The 14507-nt window shown below is 37.5% G+C and overlaps 1 protein-coding gene across 6 annotated transcripts in view; it reads left to right on the top strand.

Annotated features, from left to right (window-relative positions):
- LOC149533009 (T-box protein) overlaps window positions 1–14507 on the top strand; it is a 111932-nt gene that overhangs the window by 47691 nt on the left and 49734 nt on the right. For 3 of the 6 annotated variants that reach the window (XR_016356650.1, XR_016356649.1, XM_089802950.1), the window contains exon 6: window positions 13748–13810. The exons of the other annotated variants lie outside the window; for them this stretch is intronic. Coding sequence is in view for 1 of the 3 variants with exons in the window: in XM_089802950.1 (XP_089659076.1) it covers window positions 13748–13803 (56 nt within the window). In the remaining 2 variants the exon portion in view is untranslated. The remainder of the gene's footprint in view (window positions 1–13747; window positions 13811–14507) is intronic. 6 annotated transcript variants of the gene reach the window in all.

Here is a 14507-nt window from a genome sequence, read left to right on the forward strand (position 1 = left end):
CCCTCATTGCCTTTGGAAGAAGAGTCTTCATTTTGCATCTTTGCACAAGGGAAGGTGGTATCTTGTCTCATCTTTTGTTTCCACTTTCTTGTCTACCCATGGTGTATTGTCCTCAATTTCTTAATGTAATAATTAAATTAAATTAATTAATTAATTAGTCCCAAAATTTAAATATATAATGAAGGACCTTTAATTAATAAATATTGGGGCCCAACCAACCAAAAAAATAAAATGGGACCCAAACTAATAAAATATAAATATGCGTATTTGGGGTCTCGATTGATTTATGCATATATCGGGCCCAACTTTTATTTTTGCCGTAGGTGTATGTGTTGTTGTGTTGGCACTTATTGGGCACCCTTGGGAGTTTCCTTTGTAGGGGTATTAATGATTGATAAGTAGGATGCATTTCTCATGTGACTTGATTTTTTTTTATTGTATTGCGAATTCCAGTTGGAATTCTCTATTCGCCATTTCGGAAGTGAAAGATCTTCCCTAGTTAGCTAATCACAATTTTGGTGGGATTCACCTGTCACTCTATTTTGCTCTGTTTTCCTTGGCTTGGGATCTGACAAATCTGAAGCACTATCATTGTTTGCAATAGAATCTTCGTGACAAACGAGAATTCTTTGGTGACATATCTCCATCATTGTATTCTGTGGTTATAATTCTGAATTAAAGAGGTAATCATTACTATTACATTAGATTTCGTTCTTCATAATTGGTGTTCCACTTTGTTCACGTCTTGTTAACCTTTACTAAGCTTTGGTGCATTTATTCTACATTGGCAAGCATCTTGAATGTAGGACTGTACGACCTACTACCACACAACTTAGAAGGCTCCAGGTTGGGAGAATTCCTATTTTGCATTATTGTTTTGTATTTGCCACATAGACTTTTCACAGGCAAGATTGAGCACCATGTAGCTTTGACAAATCTGATTGGCAAAGAACTCATTACCACTGTGCCATCATTCACGAAGGGGATTGGGATCATCGTATGTCGTCGAGGAGGGACAAGTGACCGTATGACACAATTAGTTGGAGGAGTCCACCATATGGCTTAAGGAGCTTCAACATTCCCCCTTGACATCACCTACAAACCGTACGATAGGGATATATGCTATACAACTCAAGCATATGCACACCATAGGACACAAGAGGCAATAGACGGTACGACTAGATATAGGCCAGCAATGTATGGAGGTTTGAGGAACTACACAAGCATACAAAGGACAATACACCCACAACCAGAATCATATGACCCTTAGGAAAATAGTACAAACAGAATTGTACGATCCACACAACCTCCAGTGCACATATAATACCATATGACTTGGTTAGTGCAAGGACATTATGCCATTAGATTTTCTTCAACCATCAATTCATCTACTTATTTAGGTGATTGCTAAAATAGTGAAGCATAATTAGGAAAGGTAGATTACAATGGTATTAGAGCTGGTGATCTGATACATGGAGAATTGAAAATTTACACCAGCTGAGACCACCTAAGACCATTACTTCTACTAAAGCAAAAAGAGGGGGGCCCCATTTGCAATGGGACGATGGTGTGAAAACCTCACAATAGAACCAAATGTCAAGAAGTGTATAGAGGGAAACCTCATATCTCATACAATGTGACATAAAAACTGAAGTGTCTAGGAGCCATTTTCCTACTGTAAAAGATACATAGAATGCTCATTAATAAACATTGGACTAGGAGCCTAAATTGAGAAATGCAAATGGACAAGCTACAACCTGTTGATGTGATATTTATTCCTCTACAACATGCAGAACTGAGTGTTGAGAAAACGTGTCTCAACCTTGCAAATAGTTCCAAAATGTGGTTGGCACTTTTCTACATGTTGATGCCTTGAAAATGGGAATACTAGTAGTCGAATGATGCCTTGTCCATAGTATATTACAAAAGGTCTATTTTTAAAGATTGTATGACACATCTAATGACAATTGTAAGGGTCAAAAATAGGGGAGAAGACTGTGGACGTGAGAGACTGTTCTCAACCTAGATTCTTGCCCATCCTGGGTCACACATGTCAAGGATGGACAACACGTGTCAAGGAATTTTAGCATATGGTTATGTAAACCACTAATAGTTTCCAGATTGTGAGAAACCTTTAAAATGAGGGCTTGAGGAGTCTAATCATTGAGTTTTGTTCGCAAGATTGGATGCTAATGTAGTTCCTCCAAGCCTGAATTAAGGTGCAACTCCGGGAAGAGCTTGAATTGCAAGTGTTGTTATTTGTTTTTGATTTAATTATAAATTATGCAGGTTTTGGAGTGTGATTTTTCTCTTGTAAGGGTTTTCCTCATTGAAATTAGTATGTTATGTTTTTCTTGTAATTTTGTTTATGGTCTTATGCGTTTCTTGAAATCTCTGTAATAGATAAGTTTAAATTGACACATTTGTCTTCTCAAGATTAGAGTAGGAAGTGTTTCTGCACACCTTTGCTTCCTTACAAGTGGCATTAGAGCTTGACCAATTTCGGTTCTATTTGTTGGGTATAGGGTTTTTTGAGCTAATCAAGTTTTGAGTAAATTTTTTTGGCACAAACTTTGAAATGTAGAAGTTGACGATGGAAGATTTGTGGATTGATCGGGATCTATGGGATGTAGTAGATGAAATTGTCGAGAGACCTATGGATCTAACTTTAGCTGCATGGTATGATGTAATGGACCTAAAAGCTATAGATCTCATAAGATTGTGTCTTGTAGACTGAATTTTGATAATTGCCTTAGAAGAATTTACTTCAAAAAAGTATTGGAAGAAGCTAAGTGAGATAGATCAATCAAAATCATTTGTGAGTAAGATTTTCTTGAGGTACAAGTTGTATTCCTTGAGAATAGAAGGTGGACAAATTTTTGAGCACTCGGAAAACTTTAATATGATGGTGCTTAGTTGACCTCAGTAAGGGTGTCAATGGACAATGAAGAAAGGTGCCAAATCTTGCTATGTTCGTTGTTGGACTCATGGGATAGCCTTGTGGTGGCCTTAGGGAGCACTTTAGTTGTCTTGAAGATGGAGGATGTTGTTGGTTCTCTAATTTCTGAGGAAATGAGAAGAAAGTTCTCTCTAGATGCCAAAGAGGCTTTGAGTGTTTGAGGGAGATCAAGAGAAAAAGGCAAAAACGAAAAGCAACATGACTGTTATACGTCTAAGAATAAGGGGAGATCAAATTACCCTGGCAAGTCCAAGGCAATATGCTGGAACTATAGTAAACTTGGACATTTCCAAAAGGATTGCGAAGAAGAGAAGAAGTAAGATGGAGATTCTTTATTGCAGCCTTGACCACTTGTGCAGGTAACAATGCATGGTTAATAGACTTAGCTGCATCTTTCCACATGACTCCTAATAGATTTTGGTTTAGTAAGTATGAAAAGTTTGATGGTGGTAAGGTGTATTTGGGTGAACTCTTTTCTTGATATTGTTGTCCGTAGAATTATTCATGTGAATTTTTTTGATGGTGGAATGAGATGATTTGATGGTGTCTTGCATATGCCAAGACTAGTAAAAAATTTGTTAAATGTTAGCAAACTGATAGCTGCGGGTGTGCATGTACAAATTTCTAAAGCAAGTGTGAAAATAGTGAGAGATGCTATGGTGGTAGCAAGAGAAAGCAGATTGGGTACATTATACCAATTTGATGCATGCACAATTGAGTGCAATATCACTTTTGATAGGATTGTGACAAAGACTACTTCGCTAGAAAAGGACAGGGTTTCTTTCTAGTGATTCAAAGTTGCTAGCAAAGAAGACAATGTTGTGGCACCAAAGATTTGGCCACATAAGTGAGAAGGGTTTACAAAACTTGAAAAATAAGAATCTTGCTAATGGGTTGAATGATTGCAATCTTGAATTTGATTTTTGTGTTATAGAAAACAAATTTGCATTCAGTTTTACTCGATTTCTCATAAGTCTTCATGTGTTTATGATCTAATCCATTCAGATGTATTTGGTTCAGTTGATGTACCTTCTAGTGGTAAACTAGTTTATTATGTTTTTTTTCTTTGATGATTTTAGTAGAAGAACATGAATCGATTTTCTTAAGAGTAAAGCTGAAGTTTTTAATCATTTCAAAAACATTAAAGCAATAGTTGAGTTGGAGAGTGGAAAGAAGATAAAATGTTTAAGGATAGATAATGGTAGTGGATATTGCTCCAATGATTTTGATACATTTTGGAAAGATTGTGGTATTATGCGATGTTCTGATTTTTTTTCGTAATAATTTGATTATATTAATTGGTCCTTGAATTTAAATTATATAATAAAAAAGGACCTTTACTTAATTAGTATGGGAACCAGGCAAGAGCCTACAAAACAACGGTAAATTGTGAGCCTCTTATCTGAGAGGTCTCGTGTTCGACTCACACAAGCTTAATATTAATAAGAATTGATCACACAATAATAATGAATCTTGGCTTTGGCCTCTTACCGATCAAAAAAAAAAATAGTACGGGAACCAAATTAATAAAATAAAAATATTTGTATTTGAGGTTCAGATTGATTTATGTATATCTTGGGCCAATCTTTTATATTAGTCATAGGTGTTTGTTATTGCATCGGCACTTGTTGTGCACCTTCGAAGGTTTCCTTCGACTGGGTATTTATGATCGGCGGGTAGGATGTTTAGTATCGTTTTAAATTAATTCTATTGTGCTGCAAATTCCAGTTGGAGTTATGCTTTATTCACCATCTCAGTATTGAAAGATCTTTCCTATTTGGCTTATGCAATTTCGATTAGATTCTAGCCTACCCTATTATGCTTGCTTTACTTTACTTGGATCTGGTAAAATTGAGCGTCATCTTTGTGTGCGAATATAATTTTGTGTTTCAGCGAAAAATTGCATATATACCTTTGTATTGGGCATACACATTTGGGTTTGGCGTACATATCTGTACTTGGCGAATAATCTGTGCATTTCTAGCATTTAATGATTTATATCTATTTTGGCATCGCCGAGTCTTACACCAAGCTCTCATGTCATTGACAATTCTATCCTGCCAAACCTAGCCTTGTGCCATCATACCTACACCCATACAACCAGACAAAAACACTTACTTTTCCCACTATATGCCCACTGATATCACTCACTGTACGACATCATACTCCAAACCATACCTACAACTCTATTTGTTGTACTATAATTTTGTCCCACATCGTACATTGTACCATCTCCATCTTGTTTCTACCATTGTACGGACATTCCTACATTGTATGCCCACAGTATTTGGCCATATGCCTTTGTCCTTGCCGCACTTGCTCTATACGACCGTACAAACTCCTTTAGACACCCACCAAGTCGTATGACCAAGCATTCACCATCTACTATCTTAGTTTCTTCTATTTTGTATGGACCTGCTGTTGGTATTTTGACATTGGGAATTTTTTTTTGTCAGATACTTTCCCTCGAGGGTTGCCCTCGGGTACTTTCCCTCGAGAAAACTCGATGTGTTGTTGTGAACATTATAGTGGTATCAGAGCTGGTGATCTTGCCAGTCTAGTGGGATTGAGAGACTTTGAGATTTGGATCATGCTATGGCAACCAACAGTGATGGACAATGGTGGTTGAAGGCACCACAAGATTGGCAAAGAGCTCAGTGAGCGTGTTGGTCTTCCATTAGATATATTGAAAGTATGTTTGTGTAAGGTGGACCAATTACCTTCAAGATTTATATAGAGGATCCTTTCTCTGATTGAGGATGTTTTAAGTCAACCGGGCTTTTGAAACACCATGACAAGGAAATGAAGTTGGCAACTACATCATGTCTTAGTGGGATCTTGAGAATCTCGACCCCTAGAGCACCGTATGATGATAACACCATGATAGAGATATTGCACTTGATAGTTGACAACTTTCAGAACCTTAATGACACTAGTGGCGATCCTTTTTGGCAAGAGATCCACAATATTGGAGAGTTGTGCAAATGTCAAATTAAGTACCTTCTCTTAGATCTAGAGTTGCAAGACTTGATCCATGATATGTTTCTTCACTTGGTCACAATCTACGAGTGTCATGATACTAAGGTTTCGGTTTCTATGGAGAGCCTTAGGGTTTCGTGCATTGAAGAGATCGATGAAATATCCCAACCTATCATATGTATGTTATGGGATGTTCTTAATCTAGAATGTGTCGCTTCTATGGCAACATGTAGATTGGTGAATAATATATTCAACATTGTGAAGAAAAACTAATATCTCGTGTGCACAAGTGGGAGAAAGTAGATGATGCCAATAAGGTTGATGCATTATATGAGGAGGATCTCCTAAATCTTGCCACTACATCTGCATGTGAGAACACCTAAATATGAAGAGATTGCTTGCATGGATCTTGCCAAGACAACATGGACAAATCAAGATCACATAAGCTTTGCCGTAACTCCATTTCATGAGCTAGGCCTTTGATTCGTTGAGTATGGAGCCCTTCCTTATGTGTAACAAGCCTTGCTTACTGTTGAAGTTCTGTCCATCGAGGCTTTGTCCACCGTTGAGGTTCTCCTGTCAAGGCTCTCTCCGTTGAGTTTGTATCTATCATTGTGGTTCTCTCCGCCGAGGCTCTCTCAAACGAGGCTTTGTTGTCATCGCGGCCTTGTCTGGCACAGAGGTTATGTCTGACGAGGCTTTGTTTGTTGAGGTTCTTTTTGTCGAGGTTCTGTTTGCTGCCAAGGTTCTATCCGTCGAGGCTTCGTTTCCTGCTGAGATTCAGTTTGCCAAGGCTCTGCTCATCACCAAGGCTTTATGTTGTGTTGTGGTTCTCTCTGTCGAGCCTCTATTAGCCGCAGAGTAACTATCCATCAAGGTTCTGCACACCGTCGGGGTCTATCTGTCGAGGCTCCTCTTGCTGCCGAGGCTTTTCTTGCCACTGAGGCTTCGTCTGGTGTCGAGGCTTTACCTACTACTAACGCTTTGCCCACCATCGAGGTTTTGTCTACTGCTGAGGTTCTCTTTGCCAAGGCTTTCTGCCATTGGGGTTCTGTCTGTGGTTTTGTTTGTGTCTCTGGCTAAGTTCGTATCAGTGTCAACGTCTGTGTTTGTGGCCATACCTGAAGATATTGTTGAACATGATGACGTGAAGGATTTCATTAATTGGCATCGATGGGATCCTAGTAAAGGGAACAACAACGTTTATATCAAGGTGGTGCAACAAAAGTTGCATGATTGTGTGTTGCAGTAGATGTTTGATGTCAACTCACATGTTCTGCCTATACATTTGATTTGGGATACTGAAGTTGATGGTGTTGATCAGATAGTGAATTGCTTAAGGACAAGCAATCTTTGGGCGGTGAGGATTTGTGATGTTCCCAAACTTGATTCTAATAATTGAATTAATTTAATTGATTAATTGGTCCCAGAATATAAATTTTATAATAAAAAGGACCTTTAATTAATAGATATGGGGCCCAAACTAATAAAATAAAAATATTTGTATTTGGGGTTTCGATTGATAGATGTATATGTGGGGCCCATCTTAATTTTGGTCGTAGGTGTTTGTTGTCGTTCGACACTTGTTGTGCACCTCAGGAGTTTTCTTCTGACAGACTATTTATGACCACTAGGTAGGATTTTTTTAGTATGTGTCTTGAATTGATTCTATTGTGCTGTGATTTCCAATTGCAGTTTTGCTCTATTCGCCATTTTGGAAGTGAAAGATCTTCCCTATTTGGCTTATGCAGTTTCGGTAGGATTTTGGCCTACCCTATTCTTCTTGCTTTACTTTGCTTGGATTTGGCAAATTCGAGCACCATCTTTGTCTGCCCATATAATTTTGTGTTTCGGTGACCAATTGCATATAAATCTTTGTGTTGGGCATACATATCTATGTTTGGCGTACATATCTGTGTTTGGCGAATAATCTGTGCAATTCTGGTATTTAGTGATTTATATCTATTTTGGCATCGCCAAGTTTCACACTAAGCTCTCCTATCATTGAAAATTTCATCCCCCCAAACCCAACCTTGCGCCATCATATCTACACCCATCCAATTGTATGACAACACTTACCTTTCCCACTGTGCGTCGCTGATATCACCCATTGTATGACTTCACACTCCAAACCATATGCTACAACTCCATTTGCTCTACTACCATTTTGTCACCTCATCATATGTTGTGCCATCTCATCTTGTTTCTACCATCGTACAAACACCCTTGCACTATAGGCCCACGGTATTTGCCCATATGCCTCTGTCCTTGCCACATGTGCTCTATACGACCGTATGAACTCCTTCAGATACCCACCAAGCCGTATGCTCGACCCTTCACCATCTGCCATCTTAGTCTCTTATATTCCATACGAACTTGTGTCATGTCCCCTTCTCCGCACTAGTGTTTTGGCACCAGGTTAATTCAATCTCCACATCTGGATAGATTAACGACATTTGCTAATAGGATGCCTACCAGTCACATCGGAGGTTTTATCATATGTACTTCAGTATGTTATTTAAGGGTGTGGATAAAGTCACTTTAGGTTATAAAGTCATTTACTTTATAAAGTGACTTAAGCGAGTACAGGATGAAAATTGCGTTTTACCCCGCATTCCTTGCTTCATTGTTTTTCCCTCACTTTGAGGTTATAAAAGAAGGGGCTTGCATTGGGATTTACACACAAGATTTTATGAATAGACATATTGCGAATTCTGGTTGCTTTAATGTGACTGGTCTGACATTGTGAGGATGGAACCCCTCATGTTTGGAGATTCAAAGGGGGTTGGATGTCACCCCAATCTTCCTTTCATTCAGTATTGTATAGGTTTGGGTAGAAGAATCGACAATAGGAAAGATGTTCAAAAATCGAAGTATATGGAGGTAAGAGCATTTGAGCAAGTTAGCAATTTCATAGTCTGAATCCCATGATTTTGGAATTTCTAGTGGTAGAACCGTTTGTATTGCAAGAGCTGGTATTTGAACGAAGAAACCAAAGGAGAATACGTAGTGTGGAAAACGAGAATACAGGTAGAAGGCACCATTTTCAATTCAACAGTAGAACCGTCTACATTAGCAATTGCTACGCAGGGCAATACCCCATCAGCATTGGAAAGGTTGCAAGAGAGTTTACTTCACGGGTCGGGTGTTAGTATAATGCTCACCAATCGGAAAGAGTGCAGATTCTGCAGGTAATAGTAAGTGTTGGGTGTGTCACAACAGCCATAAGAAGCTTGGGTTCCTCATCCACCATAGTAGAGAACTTAGCCTGATCAAGAATAAAGGTCACGACCAAGCACGTGAGGTTTGAGATACAGTTGGATGCCGGTACCATATAGTTGGGTTTCTGAGGATGTAGGAGTAGACGTCTTGGTGACGGGTCAGAGTGTTGGAAGAAGTGAGATGGAACCAGTCCACCAGTTGGGATATTCTCCACGCTAACTGTATGTAAACTTTGCCAAATATTTTAATATTGCATTACTCCTTGATATTGTTCCCGAGAATTAAATATTCAGTTGTTAGTTTGGCCATTTAACTACTCATGTTGCAATATTAAATGTATTGGAGACCATTTAGAGACCTGGTTAAAAGATTCAAATTCTTGGTTGTTTAACAATTCCCAATACATCAATTTCTGCTAGTAACTTCTACAGTAATATTCAGCATTTTGTACCACGTTGGACTTCTTGACAACTGTTTGATAAAAAATTACCCAATTAAAGTCTCAGAACTCTACTATTAAAATCGGTCAAGTTTATTACAACCTGCTATTGTTGTTTGGATGTTAGGAATAGTTTACCGTCGGGTACTTTCCCCTAATGTTGCCTTAGGTACTTTCCCTCGGGTGTTGCTTTTGGTGTTGCCTTCAATTGTTGTCCTCAGGTACTTTCCCTAGGGTGTTTCCCTCAAGTACTTCCAAGTTTTCCTCGGGCATTTCCTTTGGGTGTTACCCTCAAGTACTTTCCCTCGGGTGTTGCCCTTTGGTACTTTCCTTGGTACTCTTGAATCCATTTTGAACAAATATAATTAAATCCAAACTTATAAAACTGATCACCAACAATTAGAACAATGATGCACAACAATAAGAAACCATACACCATAACACAATGATTTGTTGACTAAGGAAACCCTTGATTAGAGGGAAACCCCCAGTGGGGATGGTATCCACAAGATAATGTACAAAATATATAAGTTCCTTGCTAAAGGATGTGACCTTGTTAGGAGTTGAATACAATTCATTCAATACAACAGTCCTTGTTAAAGGACAAATCCTTGTTAAGAGACCTTGGAACCTTATTTAGGAGGCTCTAACCTTGTTAAAGACTAGAAAGAACTAGTAGACCCACTGTCTAAATACTCCAACAAAAATGAAAGATACTACTTTTAGGATAACATCTCCAATAAGTATGAATTGACTGATCTGCAACTTTGTAATGTCCCCTTTTTAGCATTCATAGCATGATGTTGTCGTTAGCCTATTTCCCCACGGTCCCGTAGGCTAACCAGGACATTAAAGGGGCTTAGAGGCCATTTGGCCTAGATAGTTTCAGTTGCAGGTCTTTCTGAGGGGTTTTGAGGCAACTTTGAGCATACTTACTATTTATAGTAAGTCATCTTGGGCATGGGTGGACATCTAGTGGCAACGGTATGTCGATGTTAATTGTTTAAAATCGACAAGAAGACTTGTTTATCATTGACAAGATTTGTTATGCATTGATAAAGCTATTTTATAAAGTTAAATCTAAATATTTAACTTTATTAATGCATAGACTATAGTTTGTGGGAAATATTTAAATTAAAAGAGTCCCTTTTATTTTATAACACATTGGAGACATAAGTTACATAAAGGGAGTTATGTTTTATCCCACATTGAGAAAACGAAGGATGGAGCTCTTGTGAGAACACTATAAAAGAAATGGAAGAGCTTCTTTTAAGCATAGTTGGAAATATCAAAGAAATTGGAGAATTTTCTGGAGGTTATGTCTCAATAGTTTGAAGGACGAAATCCCTTCAAGCTGAAAATCTTGATGCCATTGAAAGATATGGTCTTGAGATTCAACAGGGTAGCAATCCGAAAAAGCAGAAATGAAAAAGCAGTCCGAAAAAGCGGAACCGAAAAAGCAGGCGGAAAAAGCGGAATTGAAAAAGCAAGCAAAAAAAGCGGAACTGAAAAAGCAGGCGGAAAAAGCGAAATTGAAAAAGCAAGCGGAAAAAGCGGAACCGAAAAAGCAGGCCGAAAAAGCAGTTCGAAAAAGTAAAGCAGAAGGGGCAGCATTGAAGGAAAATTATTACAGCCATCTACAACCAGGTTCCCTTGTTAGTATTGTTTTTTTTAGGGTATTATAAGTTTCAGCTGTAAGTGTGCATTATACCAGTATTGTCATTTTGGTAATCCATGTAAATGCCAAAGTCTTGGCCATATTTCATGAGCATTGTATTAGAAATTTGATTGCAATAAAAAAGATAATAGTTGCTGGTGTCATTTAAGCAATTCAATCTCATTATTTATGAGCTAGATAGTTTGCATACCAACTGTTTGCAAAAATGCCAGTTGGCTGTAGGTGTTCTTTTCTCATGCTTAGATCATAATATATGCACTGAATATTGTCAAAATTAGGAGCACACTCATGTTAGGTCATTGTGTAGTTCATTGTAATCTTCTATCACTAGATTCTCATTGATGCAAATTGGAAAAAAGTCATTTAAAGCAAGCTGAAATACTATATCAGTCATATGTCTCTTGCATGTGAATTGTTTGACAAAATTCTTTGAGCCTTCAATTAACATCTTTGAGAGCAGATTTGAGGAGGGTTATTACAGTGGTATCAGAGCTTGCTTGCAAAGTGTTTGACGAAATGTCAAACAACTGAAGTATAAAGATTTTTGCTATTTGAAGAAGTTATAACCTGTTGGGGTCATTACAGTGGTATCAGAGCTTGCTTGCAAAGTGTTTGACGAAATGTCAAACAACTGAAGTATAAAGATTTTTGGTGTTTGAAGAAGTTATAGCCTGAGGAGGGTTATTACAAACTTACTTTCCAAAACAGTTCCTTTGAAGTCCACTCAATCATCATCATCATTGCTCTGCTCTGATAATCCAACATCAAGGCTCGCATCATATGTATCAAGATACACAACTCATACATCTCATCCACTCCTCAAACAAGGAAAACATCTTTCCTGTATTCCTTTTACAAATAATTAATTAGGTTGGCCTGTTAGAGCTTCATTAATACATAGTTAATTACATAGGAGCATGCTAAGACATACACGTCTTCATAAGCATCAATACAACCATTGCATTAAGTTTCTCACATGTTACTATGAGAATATTACATTTCCCAAAGATAAATCATACGCTACAATAACACAATCGACTGCTGGTAAAATATATCGCACGTTACACACTAGTGACCTTTCCAAAATAATCCAAAGGCCTCTCACTTTAGAACATACACGCATAGACAAGTCTTCTACCATCTTCCATGTTCACCTGCATTAATTCTTGTTCATCATTAAGATATAACAAAAATGCTTTTAACTATCTCTGTCATGATTTCCTATACACTAATCTGCTACCAGTTTCACTAATCAATCTGTAACTCAACCAAAATATCTCAGAAAGTACAATGAACATAGATATGATGTCTACACTCATTCTACTGCACACATGGAACTCACATATCTAAATCTGTCAACCATTGTTCTTGCTGAAATGATAAATAGCTTGCGATATAGAAAATCTGTCATGAACTAAAGAACATATGTTGTCATCAATGAATGGTGGCAAAATTTTTTGTAAGTCACTAGAACTACAACTTACGAAATGGGAACTTTAGGCAATGGTGTAGTGAGACAAATCTCTCCTCTTAGCAATAGGGGAGGCTCCCTTCTTCCCGTAGGTGGCTACAAAAAATACGTAATTGGAATTGACAAATGGGTGATTCTTTGAATCGAATCCTTTTTTTTCAGGAATGATTTTACTCTAACAACTATTTGTGAACTAACAAAAGGTATCTACTACTACAATAATACCGGTGGCTTAGAAGTTGATGTAAGAACAACTTTAAGACAGCAGTTTCAACTTAACTTATGCGATTGAGAATAAGAGCTCACAGTCTCTTACGATTAATCCTCTTTGAATAAAGGCAAATAGCTAATAAGGCACAAAGTCTCTTATAAACCATCCAATTTGAAATGATATACTAAGACTTAAAACACAAAGTTTTAACTCTTCGTACTTGCAACCACTATTAAACTAAAGTAATCTTATTTCTTAAAGCTCAAAGTCTTCAAGAACAACACCGAATGCTCAAATGCTTCACAAAGAGAAAATGAACAAAGATGAATTAATCAATGCAACATAAGAAAACAAAGATTGATTCCAAGCTTCACAACACAAAGCTTGGGAAAACTTGCTTCTTCATTCACTTCAGAGATTTGCAACAAGAAATACAAAGTTTTCAAATTACAAGCCCAACCTTCTTGCATAAAACAAAAGATGATTATTTACAATGAACTCTCTCCTTTATATAGGAAAATAGAAGAGAAAGGTAGAGGGAAAAGAGGAAATCTTCAATCACCTTGACTTATTTACTAACAAACTTTTAACTAACTAATTTGACTTACTCAAAGTTGCATGCCTAATGCGATTGCAACTTGACTACATGAGCTGATTGTACAAGGACACATTAGCCTATACTTGCAACATAATTGCTCTTTACATGTAATCTTTGTCATTCTACTCTAAAGCATATGGAAATTTTGAAATGTTCACATAGTCTCAACTATTTTTGCAAATTTTTGCAGTGAGTCATCCCCAACTTCAGCATCGGGCTCACCAATGTATTTGGCAACCATTATGATCTTTCAGTATGTACTTTCTGCTTCTGAAATTTCTTTGTTAGAAACTTCTTTTTTGCTCTGTAGATCATCAAGTGAACACTTTCAACTTGCAAATGTATTCATCACACTGATATTGAAATCATCCGCTCCAAGCTGTAAGTGAATTGCTTCAGTGAACCCTGTAAGGATGTCTTCTTCTTTCTTGAGTTCATTGTTTTACTTTTTGTAAACCCGCTGATCATGTCTTCTTGGTTATTAATCTTGATCACTGCTGCCTTTGCATCTTTTACGAGCTGTAGCAAGACTTGTTCTTTGTTAGTCATCAGGTGCATGTAATCATGATACATTTCAATAGATGAGATGGCTTCATACTCGCACAAGGCATCCAAATCAAACTCTAACATGTTGTTCTAGGTACAAATGTCTCTGTCCAACAACTTTAATAGACGTTTAAGTAATTCTTGAATATCAGTTAATTTGGCAACAACTTCCTTTCCTTTCCTTAGCATCCTGTAAACATCTCGAATGACTTCAACTCCTTGTGATTTGATGCTGATGGCCAGTTCATCTACAGTTTGCGCCTTCTTCTTTATTCTCTCTGTGCACTCGGAAGAAATAGGTTCAACACTTGAAGAAGATTTCTTTATCTTTTCAATGGTCTTTAGAAGACATGCATTCTCTCTCTTCAGTCTATTTTTCTTCTCCCATGACTTGTCATTTTTCT

Source organism: Cupressus sempervirens, chromosome 10 (assembly GCF_028749045.1).
Source record: "Cupressus sempervirens isolate cs-2001-9-10 chromosome 10, ASM2874904v1, whole genome shotgun sequence".
Classification (NCBI taxonomy): domain Eukaryota; kingdom Viridiplantae; phylum Streptophyta; class Pinopsida; order Cupressales; family Cupressaceae; genus Cupressus; species Cupressus sempervirens.